The sequence below is a fragment of the Caretta caretta genome, chromosome 13 (assembly GCF_965140235.1).
Source record: "Caretta caretta isolate rCarCar2 chromosome 13, rCarCar1.hap1, whole genome shotgun sequence".
NCBI lineage: Eukaryota > Metazoa > Chordata > Testudines > Cheloniidae > Caretta > Caretta caretta.
The window spans coordinates 32146190-32162122 of NC_134218.1; the positions used below are offsets into that span (position 1 = coordinate 32146190).

General features: G+C 48.4%; 1 protein-coding gene across 1 annotated transcript in view; it reads right to left on the bottom strand.

Annotated features, from left to right (window-relative positions):
- The window catches only part of FAM83C (family with sequence similarity 83 member C), a 34064-nt gene extending 24851 nt beyond the window's left edge, over positions 1 to 9213 (bottom strand). Inside the window, exon 1 of the mRNA XM_048820020.2 lies at positions 8662 to 9213. Coding sequence (XP_048675977.1) covers positions 8662 to 9213 — 552 coding nt within the window. The remainder of the gene's footprint in view (positions 1 to 8661) is intronic.
- Positions 9214 to 15933: the final 6720 nt, after the last annotated feature.

The following is a 15933-nucleotide window of genomic DNA, read 5'->3' on the forward strand; positions in this document are numbered from 1 at the left end:
CGACCTTCAGTTTTCCAGTCACTGACTGGCTTCTTGATTCAGCCTCCCAAAAATGTGAACAGTAGTCCATTATAATCAAGTATTGTTTGTCACTGAAGGTAAGTCCCCACTTACCTTTTCCCATGGTCGGATGGGCAGCTCATGTGGTAATAGTCTCTTTCTGCTGGTGGTTATAACATGACTGGCAGGTGTCACACCCTTCTATCAAGGATGTGAGTTGTATATTCATTCCCAGCCAGTAAACACATTCTCGAACTGTCAATGCCCATGTCCAAGGCATGTATTTTTTGCACAACATCACGTGTAATGAGGCAGGAACAACAGCTCTCTGTCCTCAAAATATGATTCCATCCTGCACACTCAGCTTGTCTTTAATTTGAAAATATGGTTCTGCTCCTACCAATACTTGGCTTTTGTCTTCTGGCCACTTTGCTAGTACTGCTCTCTTGACTGCCTGTAGCTGGATGGCCTTTTCGGTAGCCTCTTAGATTTCCAGCAGCTTCACTGTTGAAACTGGAAGACTAAATCCATTAACATGCTGCACAAAGTCCTGATCCCCTTTCCCCACCTCACTGATACTGGGTATATTTGCCCTGCTCAGGAGTCAGCTGACTCCAGTAATTGACCTGGACAGTATCTGATCTCCGCCTGGTAGCACTGGAGTGCATCGACATGTGTTGTAATCGTTTGGAGCACTCAGAAGGGGGGTTGCCATAGACTCACAGAATCATAGAACTGGAAGGGATCTCAAAAGGTCTTTTAGTCCAATCCCCAGCACTCATGGCAGGACTAAGTATTACCTGGACCATCCCTGAGAGGAGTTCGTTTAATCTGTTCTTAAACATCTACAATGATGGAGATTCCACAACCTCCCTAGGCAATTTATTCTAGTGCTTAACCACCCTGACAGGAAGTTTTTACTAATGTCCAATCTAAACCGCCCTTGCTGCAATTTAAGTCCATTGCTTCTTGTCCTGGCCTCAGAGGTTAAATTCTCAGACTTTAAGGTCAGAAGGGACCATGATGATAATGTAGTCTAACCTCCTGCAAATTGCAGGCCACAGAACCTCACTCACCTACTCCTGTAATAGACCCCCTAACCTCTGGCTGAGTTACTGAAGTCCTCAAATCATGGTTTAAAGACTTCAAGTTACAGAGAATCCACCATTTACACTAGTTTAAACCTGCAAGTGACCCATACCCCAGGCTGCAGCGGAAGGTGAAAACCCCCAGGGTCTCTGCCAATCTGATCTGGGGAAAATTCCTTCCCAACCCCAAATATGGTGATCAGTTGGACTCTGAGCATGTGGGCAAGACCCACCAGCCAGACCCCTGGGAAAGAATTCTCTGTAGTAACTCAGAGCCCTTCCTATCTAGTGTCCCATCATTGGCCACTAGAGATGTTTGAGGCTAGCAGTTTCAGATCAGCAACATGCCATGCTAGGCAGTCCCATCATCCCACCCCCTCCCATAAATTTATCAAGCTCAGTCTTAAAACCAGTTAGGTTTTTTGCCCCCACTGCTCCCCTGGAAGACTTCACTCTTCTGATGGTTAGAAAACTTCATCTAATTTCAAGCCTAAACTTGTTGATGGCCGGTTTTCTCCATTTGTTCTTGTGTCCACATTGGCTCTTAAATAACTCCTCTCCTTTCCTGGTATTTATCCCTCTGATATATTTATAGAGAGCAATCATATCTCCCTCAGCCTTCTTTTGGTCAGGCTAAACAAGCCAAGCTCTTTGAGTCTCGTCTCATTAGGTAGGTTTTCCATTCCTCGGATCATCCTAGTAGCTCTTCTCTGCACCTGTTCCAGTTTGAATTCATCTTCCTTAAAACATGGGAGACCAGAATTGCACACGCTGTTCCAGAGGAGTTCTCACCAGTGCCTTGTACTACACTTCCCTGTCTCTACTGGAAATACCTTGACTGATGCATCCTGGGACTGCATTAGCCTTCTTCACAGCTTCATCAGATTGGCAGCTCACAGTCATCCTGTGATCAACCAATATACCCAGCTCTTTCTCTTCCTCTTCCCTTCCAACTGATAAGTCCCCAGTTTATAGCAAAAATTTCATCCCATTTCTATTACTAGTTTTCAAGGTCATCCAGATCTTGTATGATATTCCGGTCCTCCTCCATATTGGCAATACCTGCCAACTTTGTGTCATCCGCAAACTTTATTAGCCCTCTCCCACTGTTTGCGCCAAAGTCAGTAATAAAAATGTGAAATAAGATTGGTCCCAAGACTGATTCCGAAGAAACTCCACTAGTAACCTCCCTCCAGCCTGACAGTTCACCTTTCAGTATGACCCATTGTACTCTCCCGTTTAACCAGTTCCTATCCACCTTCCAAACCTCATATTAATCCCATCTTCTCCAATTTAACTAATAATTTACTATGTGGAACTGTATCAAATGCCTTACTGAAATCCAGGTAGATTAGATATGCTGCATTTCCTTTGTCTAAAATATCAGTTATCTTCTCAAAGAAGGAGATCCGGTTGGTCTGGCATGATCTACCTTTTGTAAAACAATGTTGTGTTTTATCCCAATTACCGTTTACCTCTATGTCCTTAACGACTTTCTCTTTCAAAGTTTCTTCCAAGACTTTGCATACAATTGAGGTCAAATTAACAGACCTGTAGTTTCCTGGGTCACTTTTTTCCCTTTCTTAAAAATAGGTACTATATTAGCAATTCCCCAGCCATAGGGCATGACCCCTGAGTTTACAGATTCATTAAAATTCCTTGCTATTGGACTGGCAATTTCATGTGCCAGTTCCTTTAATATTCTGGGATGGAGATCCTCTGGGCCCCCCGATTTAGTCCCATTAAGCGGTTTGAGTTTGACTTCTGCCTTGGGTGTTGTAATTTCTACTTCCATATCCTCGTTCCCATTAGCCACCCTGCCACTGCTCCAAAGCTCTTCATTACCCTCACTAAAAACTGAGGCACAGTATTTGTTTAGGTGTTGGGCCATCTTTAATCTTCACCCCATCCTCAGTGCTTAGCAGTCCCACTTCTTCTTTCCTTGTTTTCTTTTTATTTATATGGCTATAGAACCTTTTACTATTGGTTTTAATTCCCTTTGCAAGGTTCAACTGTGCTTGGCTTTTGGCAGTTCTCCACTTTATCCCTATCCTTTCCAAACTCCAAGAGGTAGCTTTCCTTGCGGATCCTTCCCATCTTCCATTCTTTTTAGGCTTTCTGCTTTCTCTTAATCACCTGTTTGAGATGCTTGTTTATCCAGCTTGGTCTGCAACCCTTCCCTTTCACTTCCTGCACCAGTAGTTCTAGTTCCTCCATTTTGTTACCCAGGCTCCTGGCATTGTTGCACACACATAATAGTTGTTTCTGCTCGGCAAGGGTACTGGAACAATTTGTATAGTGGTGGTGCTGAGAGCCACTGAACCAAACTATAAACTCAGAATAGAATAGAAACCACTTCAAGGTAGGGGGTGTGGCAGCACCCCCAGTTCCAGCACCTATGCTGCTTGGCATCGCCCAGATTCCTCACACGATTGGGTACGGTCATTCTACTGCCAGTATTGCCTACCTGATTGTTAGCTTCATTGGCATTGGCACTATCTTTCCTCTTAATGTCCATTCTCCTACCCACTCCTGTATTCTTTCTTACTTGATTTTCCTCCCACTCAGTGTTAGAATCAGGCATAGAGATTACATGAGCATTGCCCACCCGTCTCCCCCAAGTTCCTAGTTTAAAGCTCTTTTGATCAGTTGTGCCAGCCTCCATCCCAGAAGGCTATTTCCCTCCCTACTCTGATGGATTCCATCTCACGAGAACATCCTCTGTCCATGAATTGCCTCCCAGTGGTTGAACATCCCAAAGCCCTCCTTATAGCACCATTGACTGAGCCATCTGTTGCTCATCATAATCTTCTCTTGCCATCAGAGTGGATGCTTCCATTAGGACCCTCTTCAGCCTCAGGTTCACATGCTGTATTTCAAGAAATCCCTGTTGAGGTTACAGGGACAAACTATCCCGATGAGTCGAAAGAATAGTAAATATGGCAGGCGACCAGCTTGGCTTAACGGTGAAATCCTAGCGGATCTTAAACATAAAAAAGAAGCTTACAAGAAGTGGAAGGTTGGACATATGACCAGGGAAGAGTATAAAAATATTGCTCGGGCATGTAGGAATGAAATCAGGAGGGCCAAATCGCACCTGGAGCTGCAGCTAGCAAGAGATGTCAAGAGTAACAAGAAGGGTTTCTTCAGGTATGTTGGCAACAAGAAGAAAGCCAAGGAAAGTGTGGGCCCCTTACTGAATGAGGGAGGCAACCTAGTGACAGAGGATGTGGAAAAAGCTAATGTACTCAATGCTTTTTTTGCCTCAGTCTTCACTAACAAGGCCAGCTCCCAGACTGCTGCGCTGGGCATCACAACATGGGGAGTAGATGGCCAGCCCTCTGTGGAGAAAGAGGTAGTTAGGGACTATTTAGAAAAGCTGAACGTGCACAAGTCCATGGGGCCGGACGAGTTGCATCCGAGAGTGCTAAAGGAATTGGCGGCTGTGATTACAGAGCCATTGGCCATTATCTTTGAAAACTCATGGCGAACGGGGGAAGTCCCAGATGACTGGAAAAAGGCTAATGTAGTGCCAATCTTTAAAAAAGGGAAGAAGGAGGATCCTGAGAACTATAGGCCAGTCAGCCTCACCTCAGTCCCCGGAAAAATCATGGAGCAGATCCTCAAAGAATCAATCCTGAAGCACTTACATGAGAGGAAAGTGATCAGGAACAGTCAGCATGGATTCACCAAGGGAAGGTCATGCCTGACTAATCTAATCGCCTTCTATGATGAGATTACTGGTTCTGTGGATGAAGGGAAAGCAGTGGATGTATTGTTTCTTGACTTTAGCAAAGCTTTTGACACGGTCTCCCACAGTATTCTTGCCAGCAAGTTAAAGAAGTATGGGCTGGATGAATGCACTATAAGGTGGGTAGAAAGTTGGCTAGATTGTCGCGCTCAACGGGTAGTGATCAATGGCTCCATGTCTAGTTGGCAGCCGGTGTCAAGTGGAGTGCCCCAGGGGTCGGTCCTGGGGCCGGTTTTGTTCAATATCTTCATAAATGATCTGGAGGATGGTGTGGATTGCACTCTCAGCAAATTTGCGGATGATACTGAACTGGGAGGAGTGGTAGATACGCTGGAGGGCAGGGATAGGATACAGAGGGACCTAGACAAATTGGAGGATTGGGCCAAAAGAAATCTGATGAGGTTCAATAAGGATAAGTGCAGGGTCCTGCACTTAGGACGGAAGAACCCAATGCACAGCTACAGACTAGGGACCGAATGGCTAGGCAGCAGTTCTGCGGAAAAGGACCTAGGGGTGACAGTGGACGAGAAGCTGGATATGAGTCAGCAGTGTGCCCTTGTTGCCAAGAAGGCCAATGACATTTTGGGATGTATAAGTAGGGGCATAGCGAGCAGATCAAGGGACGTGATCGTTCCCCTCTATTCGACATTAGTGAGGCCTCATCTGGAGTACTGTGTCCAGTTTTGGGCCCCACACTACAAGAAGGATGTGGATAAATTGGAGAGAGTCCAGCAGAGGGCAACAAAAATGATTAGGGGTCTGGAACACATGACTTATAAGGAGAGGCTGAGGGAACTGGGATTGTTTAGTCTGCAAAAGAGAGAATGAGGGGGGATTTGATAGCTGCTTTCAACTACCTGAGAGGTGGTTCCAGAGAGAATGGTTCTAGACTATTCTCAGTGGTAGAAGAGGACAGGACAAGGAGTAATGGTCTCAAGTTGCAGTGGGGGAGGTTTAGGTTGGATATTAGGAAAAACTTTTTCACTAGGAGGGTGGTGAAACACTGGAATGTGTTACCTAGGGAGGTGGTGGAATCTCCTTCCTTAGAAGTTTTTAAGGTCAGGCTTGACAAAGCCCTGGCTGGGATGATTTAATTGGGGATTGGTCCTGCTTTGAGCAGGGGGTTGGACTAGATGACCTCCTGAGGTCCCTTCCAACCCTGATATTCTATGATTCTATGATCCTGTACCTTAGCTCCCAGCAGACAGCACCCCCTTCTGTTCTTCAGATCAGCTCAGGCCTATCTTTTCTTCTTAGTAGGGAGTTACTAATCACATAGACCAGCCTCTTCCTGGTGTTGGTGCAATTCTCTGGCCTTCTTCCTGTTCTCTCTGGCTGCAAGTCTTATTGTCTCTTGTTCTGCCTTGCAATCTTCTGAGAGTCATCCTGTATCCTCCTCGGAACTTTTGGTATCTCCATTGACTCTTCCCCTCTTCTTATAGGACTAGCTGCTCTTCTCTTCTTCCTGGCCCTCCCATCTTCATTCACTGACTGCTGAGCCCCTTCTTCATTTTCCAACTTATCAAACCTGTTCCTGAGCTCTATTTCTCCTTCACTGGCTGGTCTTTTCCTCTGCCTGATTCTCATAGTCACATGCTTCCCCTGGCCACTTTCCTCACCCAGCAGTTTCCCCTCAGAGTTCTTCAGTCCAGCTTTCATCTGTGAGTCTTGACTTTTCCCTTCAGCCTCCTCTTGCCTTCCCTCCATCATCTGCTCAAATCCCCTTCAAAACTCAACCACAGTTTCCACCTGCATCTCAGAACCTCAGATCTTCTCTTCCATCAGCTTTATCAGGCAGCACTTCATACAAACCAAGTTCTTTTCAGGTACCTTCTCCAGAATACTTTACAACCTGCAACCTCCACATCCGGTCATCTTCTCTGTCTCTTCCATGCCACTGCTGCCTCTGTGTCTGTCATAGCCTTCCCGCCTAAACTCCTACTGAGGAAAAAACAACAAAAACAAAAAAACAAAAAACCCCAGACAAACACCAAACCAAAAGCAGAACTCTCCTTATTTTCAGCTGTTTGCTGGCTCCTATGCTGATGCTCTAAGATGGTCTCAAGGGATCTGTGGTCTGATTGCACTGTGACCGGGTGGCCAGAAGTATATTGATGGAATTGTCAAGCAGCCACTGGCCAAGTGCTACTCCTAGGCTTAAGAGTAGTCTCGGCAACGCCTCTCAGGCAATCTGCTCAATTAGGGGTTTCAGCTGCAGCAAGCTAGTTGATTCCAAGCCCAGTTGCGGGCTGTCATTCCTGACTTTACCACACCCTTCAAGGGCACCTCCCTGTGGTCTGTTTTCTCAGGAGGAGACCCGGGGCATGGATGTTTTCATAACAAGCTTGATCAGGGCATCCAGATCAGCCGGTGGCTCTAGTCATGCCAGTTTACGTTTGATCTCACCTTTGAGGCTGAGCCGGAAATGGTAGCTGCACACAGCCTCTTTCCATACAGCGTCAGCTATCAGACACCATAACTCCAGGGCATAAGTAGCAATTGGCTGGTGTCCCTGCCACAGGGTTTGGAGTGTGGCCGCATGCCTATGGCTCAGGTCAGCAAAAATTACTGCCGGGGCTTGAACAAAGTCCTCAGATTGGTTCAGGAAAGGGCTAGATTTTTCCAGGAGCGGGGAGGCCCAAGCCAACACCTCTGCAGTAAGCAGGCTAGTGATACGTCTCACCCGAGAGCGGTCAGTGGAGAAGGTGGGGCAGGATGGAAGGTGCAGCAGGAATAGGAGCCGGCACTGGTCCATAAAACTATGGAACTGGCTGAGGTCACCATCAAACTTGTCTATCAGGAGAATTTTAGGTTTGTAAGGGGGAAGTTACAGACGATGCTACGTGCCTGCAGTGTAGCATTCTGCGCCTGCAAGGTGTCTACCTGCCACTGTAGGTTTTGTATGACACCCACTTTCTCTGGCAGAGAGATGCTGGCTTTAGTGGGATCCACTCCAGTAACTGACCCACTCCCTCTTCCCTTCTTTATCTTCTTTTTGGTTGGGCTACTCAGTGTCACAGACTGGGACAAGGGACAGTCAGGCCTAGTGGTTGTAGCCAGAGTCAAGCTACAGGAGCCAGAGCTGAGGGTCAAGGCCAGGGTAAGGAACCAGGAGTCAGAAACTGAGCAGGGGAGCAGAGCTGGAGTGGGCTGGAGCTGGGCAGAAACAGGGCTCGAGCAAGGCTGGGAACAAAGAGACACAGGAACAATCACAGCTGTGGGTATAAGCGTTGAGCAGCCACTGGCCAAGTGCTACTGCTGGGCTTACTAGTAGTCCTGGAAATGCCTCTCAGCCAACTGGGCAATCTGGCTGATTAGGGGTTTCAGCCATGGTTACCTAGCTGATCCCAGCCCAGGTATAGGCCCTCATTCTTATGTCCTCCTGCCCGCGGGATGGACAAGCCCTGGCCCAACCCCCCACTCTCCCCGCCCCTGGGATGGACAAACCCTAACCCAACCCCCACCCCCACCGGATGGACAAGCCCTGACCCTGCACCCATGGATCGGACTCCATGGTGCTAGGCACTCTGCACACACACAATACATAGACAGACAGTTTCTACCCTAAAAGACTCAGAGCCTAAGAATATGGCTGGAGAAAGCAGGAAGGAATCTAAACTGGGCTAGTTGAGGGGCACAGGTGGCTATGGAGTTGGGCAGCATATGCAGCAGTCACAGCACTCCAGCTGCCCAGACGTTGCCAGGCTCGTGAGGACAGCAGCCAGGACTGAGAGTCCCCTACAGCTGTGCCCCATCCTGGGTGCCTGCATTCATCCCATGGTGCAAGACGCTCTATCTAAATGGGGTGAGTTCTGTACGTACCGTTTTTGCCCTGCTGATCAGGCACCGGAGTAAATCCTTGATGCTGTTGGCCTTGTTTCTCTGGAAATACACAGTGGCTTGAGTTTGGCCATACCATGTGGCAAGTGGCCCCACTGGCCAGCCCAGTTCCAGCTTTGGAGGCTGCATGTCAGACATGAGTGGGAAGTAGGTACCAGAGCTTAGTTCAGAGAAAAGGGAGGCCCTGTCCTCAGTGTCTCCCTCTTTGGGCTCGGTCTCAGGCCCCTTCCTTGCATTAGGCTCCGGGATACTCTGGCTTCTGTGCTGGCTCATGTAGTCCATGTCTAGGGGGGAGAGAAATGGCAGCTCCTGTTCCTCAGCAATGGCTTGCAGATAGCCAGGCTCCCCCTGCTCCAGAAAGGCATCCATAGCCAGCCTGGCTGTCTCACTGTGCTGCAGCACCAGGGGGATGGGCTTCCTCCACCACAGCTTCTTCAGCTTCTCCAACCGACTCCGCAGCGGTCCAGACACCCCAGGACTGTCCCCAGAGCCCCTCTGGAGCTGGGACCTGGCCTGAACATGGTGGCTGAACATGATGAGAGCTGCTGCTGCTAACCCTCTGGAGGTTCTGCCTGTTGTGTTCTTCAGCAGCTGTCTCTGGCCCACCCTTCCAACACTCTGTCTCTCTCTGATTTTCCTCAGCTCTTTCACAACGGGTTCCCCTGGGGCTGTGGGACTTGAGAGCTCAGTGCACCTTGTTGCTTCCTCTCTAGGGCTGCCAATAGGTCCTTAGGAGAAGGGACGTCCCTTATTTCTTCATCTCTGCACAACAAGTTCGGGAGTTGCTGAGTGCTGAAAAAAGCAGCAAGAAATACCCCAGGCGAATGTAGGTGAGTCCTGTTTATTAATTATTAATAATAATATCGGGAGGGGTGCTAAGAGAACAGCCCCTTATTTTTGAAATACAGTGTTGGCAACCCTACCTGAGTCTGCATTAGTTGTCAGTTACACTGCTGAATATCCCTCCACTCCGGGGGAAGAGGTAGTTTTCAGCAATTCTTGCTCTCAGTTTTGTTGGCTGCCGTTGTGATTCTCAGTGTCTGGCTTGTCGCTTCCAGATAGATTCAAGAATTAATAGGCCTCACGTACTGACACCCAGGCAGATTTCTGCTCTCACCTCAGCTTGTCTGCCAGCCAGGGTGCAACCTGCCGGGTCAGGTCCTGTGCTCAGAGTGGAATGCAGATGTTGAATCTTGTTCCAAACCAAACATGTTTCTCAGTGGTAATTATAAAACAAATGCAAATATCACAAGCAATTAACGATAGCCAGCCAGGCAGCAAACACAGAGGAGGCAGCCACTTGCTCACGATCACGTTGTCTGCCTGAAGCACCAGTCTCAGACCAGCCTTTTCTGCCATCAGCCCCATAGGAGCTGACATGCATTTTCTTGGTTTTTCCCCCGAATACACATCTTAGGGGCACAGAAGCCAAGATGTCTGAGAATGTCCGTTTCTCATACAGTGCTAGAACAGCATCACTATGCACGTTATGGGTATTTTCAGTGCTGTGTTGAGCCCAGTCTGCCCGTGCTATTAGGGAGCCTTTAATACAGGGTGACACATCTGGAGCTGTCACTTTGTACTTTGCACCCCTTCTCTGGTGCTGAATGGTATGTGTTACTGGTCTGCACGATTTCAGGAAGAAAAGCTCTACACAGGGGAGCTGATTTTCAGCAAGTAGGTGCATGCTCGATTGCACAACTGCTTGCATGTGCTCTGCCAGAACTGAATGCAAACAGCTGAGATTTGCGCTGTGCATGGCTAGTGTGTAGCCAACCCCCCAATTTGCACATGCACATTGGGTCATCATCATCATCATAGCAGCCGGTAGCACAGACCGTGTGTAACATTTTTCGTCCATAGATGTCAAGGGTGACAGCAGTATTATTATCCCATTTCCCAGAAAAGGAACCTGAGACCAAGGGTGGCAAAGGCCAACATTTCCAAACTCAATGGCCATCATGGTCACTAGGGACTGACAGGGTCAGCACTCCTGAGAATCAGGCCATGTCATTTCAGGCAAGTTTTAATATAACTACACTTTTAAGATGAGTCATGAGGCTGCATTGTACTCACTGATGGGCGGCAGGTGCACAGGTTCTGAAGTGCTGAGAACTATGATTCTCCTCCCAGTCATTATCAGAGAAAATTACTTTACTTCCAGTGGATTTGCTTTCAGGGTGGGGGTGTGCATGGTTTCTGTTAATGAAGATTGTCAAGGTTCCTTCCCCACTCTGAACTCTAGGGTACAGATGTGGGCACCTGCATGAAAACCCCCTAAGCTTATTTTTACCAGCTTAGGTTAAAAATTCCCCAAGGTACAAACTATTTTCCTTTTTCCCTTGGATTTTATTCCTGCCACCACCAAGCGTCTAACAGATAACCCGGAAAGAGCCCTCTTGGGAACGTCTTTCCCCCCAAAATCCTCCCCAAACCCTACAACCCCTTTCCTGGGGTAGGCTTGATAAAAATCCTCACCAATTTGCATAGGTGACCACAGACCCAAACCCTTGGATCTTAAGAACTATGAAAAAGCAATCAGGTTCTTAAAAGAAGAATTTTAATTGAAGAAAAAAGTAAAAGAATCATCTCTGTAAATCAAGATGGTAAATACCTTACAGGGTAATCAGATTCAAAACATAGAGAATTCCTCTAGGCAAAACCTTAAGTTACAAAAAGACACAAAAACAGGAATATCCATTCCATTCAGCACAGCTTATTTTCTCAGCCATTTAAACGAAACAGAATCTAACGCATATCCAGCTAGATTATTTCCTAAGTTCTAAGACTCCGTTCCTGTTCTGTCCCTGGCAAAAGCCTCACACAGACAAGAGAACCTTTGTTTCTCTCTCCCCGCCCCCCCAGCTTTGAAAGTATCTTGTCTCCTCATTGGTCATTTTGGTCAGGTGCCAGCGAGGTTATCCTAGCTTCTTAACCCTTTACAGGTGAAAGGGTTTTTCCTCTGGCCAGGAGGGATTTTAAAGGTGTTTACCCTTCCCTTTATATTTATGACACACCTTCTTGGCCCTTTCTGGCAAGATGTTGCATAGCCATTGCTCAGAAAGCTCTGGCTTGATGCCAGCAGTGTTCAGCCTGCATCTAGCCTTCCAGTGCAGGCTCAGATCATGGAAAAGGCTGTGGTGATACAAGTCTCCCAGTATCTGGCTCTCATGAGGTTCCCTCACTACAGGTGACACCTCCTGCTGGCCGTCACAGGGAGTAGCTCTGCCAGCCGGTGTGCCTGTTCCCGGGGGTGACTCTCCCATCATCGCTGCCTTTGTGACTGGTTGGGAAGTTTAACTTAAGTGTTACCCACCAGTCCTGGGAGTATCTGCTCTCCTTTTGGCAGCCTGCCCTGACCATGGCGTTTTCAGGGAGGGCTGCCCCAGGCACGCCGGGTGACACCTACCTCCAACTATTAGGCCATATGGCCTACATACCACACAAACACAGCCTAAACAGACACTTTGCAATGCCACACAGTCAAAGACTCTCTACACCAATGGATACAACCCAACAATGTGTGTGTGTGTGGGAGTCCCTTTCACACAGACTCCACCTTCAATGATTCTTACAACTGATGCCTCCTTGATAGGCTGCGGAGTCCATGTACAGCACCACACAATTCAGGGCAGGTGGTCTCCCTCCAAGACACTGTTACACATAAATCTCCTGGAACTGTGCGCGGTTCACAACCAGTGCTTGCTCTTTCTGCCCTTGATCAGGAACGAGACTCTACGGGTAAGGACGGACAACATTGCCTGCATGTTTTATATGAACCGGCAGGGAAGGGTCAGGTCACACTCCCTATGCACCAAACCCATGAAACTATGGAACTGGTGTATCTGGCACAGTGTCAGCATATCAGCCTCGTACCTCCCAGGTTGTCAAAACACTACAATACGCTGAGCAGAGAATTTTCTCAGAATCACGAGTGGGAACTAAACTGTACAGTCCTACAGAACATATTCAAACACTGGGGTCACCCATCCATTGACCTCTTCACGACATCCCAGAACAGCAAATGCTGGCAATTCTGTTCGAGAGCAGGGCTGAGGCCCCAATCCCTGGGAGATGCCTTCCTTCTCAAATGGGATGCACCTCTGCTAAAAGTGTTTCCTCTGATCCCCCTGTTCTCAAGGTTTATACACAAAATATGAACCGACAAGGGCAAAGTCATCTTGGTAGCCCCCAGCTGGCCCAGACATACTTGGTACTCGTACCTGTTGCGGATGACAGTATGCACACCGCACACTCTTCCACTTCGGGCAACCCTTCTATCACAGGATGCTGGGAAGAAAGGGGCAGTTGATAGTAATTAATATAAATGAGAAGTTAATAATTATAGAAAATTGATAAGAGAATCAAAGGGAAACAAGAAGAAATCTGTGGCCAGCAGAGTTAGGGACAGTAAGGAGGAATTTTTTTAATACATTAGGAACAAAAAAATCCTGACAGTGGTATTGGTCCACTACTAGATGGAAATGGTATAATTATCAATAATAAAGCAGAAAAGGCAGAAGTGTTCAATAAATATTTCTGAACTATATTTGAGGAAGGCTGCTGAGGACACCTGCGCCCTAGTTGAGTGAGCCCTCACTATCGGCGGCGGGGGCACCTTTGCTAGCTCATAATAGTAGCGGATACAGGCTGTGATCCACAATAATATTCTTTGGGCAGAGACAGGGCAACCTATCATCCTGTCTGTGACCCGCAGCGAACAACTGTGTCAACGTACAGAACGGCTTTGTTCTGTCTATGTAGAAGGCCAGGGCCCGTCTGATGTCCAGGACATGCAACCTGTGTTCCTCATCTGTCACGTGGGGCTTAGGACGAAGGACCGGCAAGTATATATCTTGACCATTATGGAACTGGGAGATGACTTTGGGCTGAAAGGCCGGGTGCGGATGCAGCTGAACCTTGTCCTTATAGAAGGCCATATAAGGTGGTTCAGATGCTTCCACTCTGATTTTGGACATTCCACAGGCCAAAGTTATGGCGACTAGGAGGGAGACCTTCCAGGAGAGAAGCAGGAGGGAGCAGGAAGCTAGGGGTTTGAAGGGGGGACCCATGAGCTGTGACAACACAAAATTCAGGTCCCAAGGGGATACCAGATCCTGGACATATGGGTAAAGGTGCTCCAGGCCTTTCAGAAATCATTCCGTAATAGGGTGGACGAAGACCGACCTGCCTTGAAATGGAGGATGGAACACCGAAATGGCTGCCAGATGCACCTTGACTGAAGACAGCGACAGGCCCTGGAGCTTAAGGTGCAGCAAATAGTCCAGGATGTCTTGCAGTGGGGCCTCTTCTGCCTGGATGTGAGGATCCGAGGCCCAACATGTAAATCGCTTCCACTTTGCCACATAGGTAGCTTGGGTGGAAGGCTTCCAGCTGCCCAGCAGGACTTGCTGGACACTGTTGGAACCCCGTCGTTCCTCTCCACGCAGCACCCAGGCTGTCAAGTACAGTGGCGCCAGGTTCGGGTGCAGCAGATTGCCGTGGTTCTGGGACACCAGATCCAGCCGAAGAGGCAGCTGCAGGGAGGAGGCTGCCAACTGACTCAGCAGGATGCTGAACCAGTGCTGACAAGGCCACATTGTGGCCACAAGGATGACCATGGCCTTGTCTTGCTTCACCTTAGGAGAACCCTGTGGATGAAGGGCACCAGGGGGAAGGCATACATCAGCACTCCCGACCACGAAATCAGGAAGGCATCCAACAGGGAGCCCTGGTTCCTGCCCTGCAGAGAGCAGAATCATAGAATCATAGAATATCAGGGTTGGAAGGGACCCCAGAAGGTCATCTAGTCCAACCCCCTGCTCGAAGCAGGACCAATTCCCAGTTAAATCATCCCAGCCAGGGCTTTGTCAAGCCTGACCTTAAAAACCTCTAAGGAAGGAGATTCTACCACCTCCCTAGGTAACGCATTCCAGTGTTTCACCACCCTCTTAGTGAAAAAGTTTTTCTTAATATCCAATCTAAACCTCCCCCACTGCAACTTGAGACCATTACTCCTCGTTCTGTCATCTGCTACCATTGAGAACAGTCTAGAGCCATCCTCTTTGGAACCCCCTTTCAGGTAGTTGAAAGCAGCTATCAAATCCCCCCTCATTCTTCTCTTCTGCAGGCTAAACAATCCCAGCTCCCTCAGCCTCTCCTCATAACTCATGTGTTCCAGACCCCTAATCATTTTTGTTGCCCTTCGCTGGACTCTCTCCAATTTATCCACATCCTTCTTGTAGTGTGGAGCCCAAAACTGGACACAGTACTCCAGATGAGGCCTCACCAATGTCGAATAGAGGGGAACGATCACGTCCCTCGATCTGCTCGCTATGCCCCTACTTATACATCCCAAAATGCCATTGGCCTTCTTGGCAACAAGGGCACACTGCTGACTCATATCCAGCTTCTCGTCCACTGTCACCCCTAGGTCCTTTTCCGCAGAACTGCTGCCTAGCCATTCGGTCCCTAGTCTGTAGCTGTGCATTGGGTTCTTCCGTCCTAAGTGCAGGACCCTGCACTTATCCTTATTGAACCTCATCAGATTTCTTTTGGCCCAATCCTCCAATTTGTCTAGGTCCTTCTGTATCCTATCCCTCCCCTCCAGCGTATCTACCACTCCTCCCAGTTTAGTATCATCCGCAACACATGGCATTTCTTATTCTGCCTCGACATGAACAGGTCCACCTGGTGATTCCCCAACTTGCAGAAGATCAGGCTGACTACCTCTGGATGGAGTGACCATTCGTGGCGAGATGAGAAGGTTCTGCTGAGGTGATCCGCCAAGATGTTCTTGGTCCCCGGCAGGTGGGCAGCCACCAGGTGAATGGCGTTCCTCAAGCAAAAGTCCCAGAGGCTGAGTGATTCTCGACAAAGGGGACAAAGACCTGGCGTCCACCCCGTCTGTTGATGTAATACATTGCGGCGGTATTATCCATCAGGACCTGCACTGGGCATGCCCTGCCCGGGCAAAGTCCCCTCTGGGACCCTAACTAACTGAACACTTTACAGCTACTTAACTACTAACAAACGACAGAACTATTTACAACTGGAAGCACAAGGCTGAGACAGAAAAAGGAACTGCTGGCCGCTTGCGAAGCAAGGGACAGGTGCTCTGACTGACCACCACGGGCGGTAAGAAGGCACCGAGAGGGCGTAGGGTTGGCAGCGCCTGATTTTCCGCGTCTTGAGTGCAGCACTCCAGTGGGCACCACAGCCAGCCCTACAGATACCAGGAAGGCAAAAATCTCC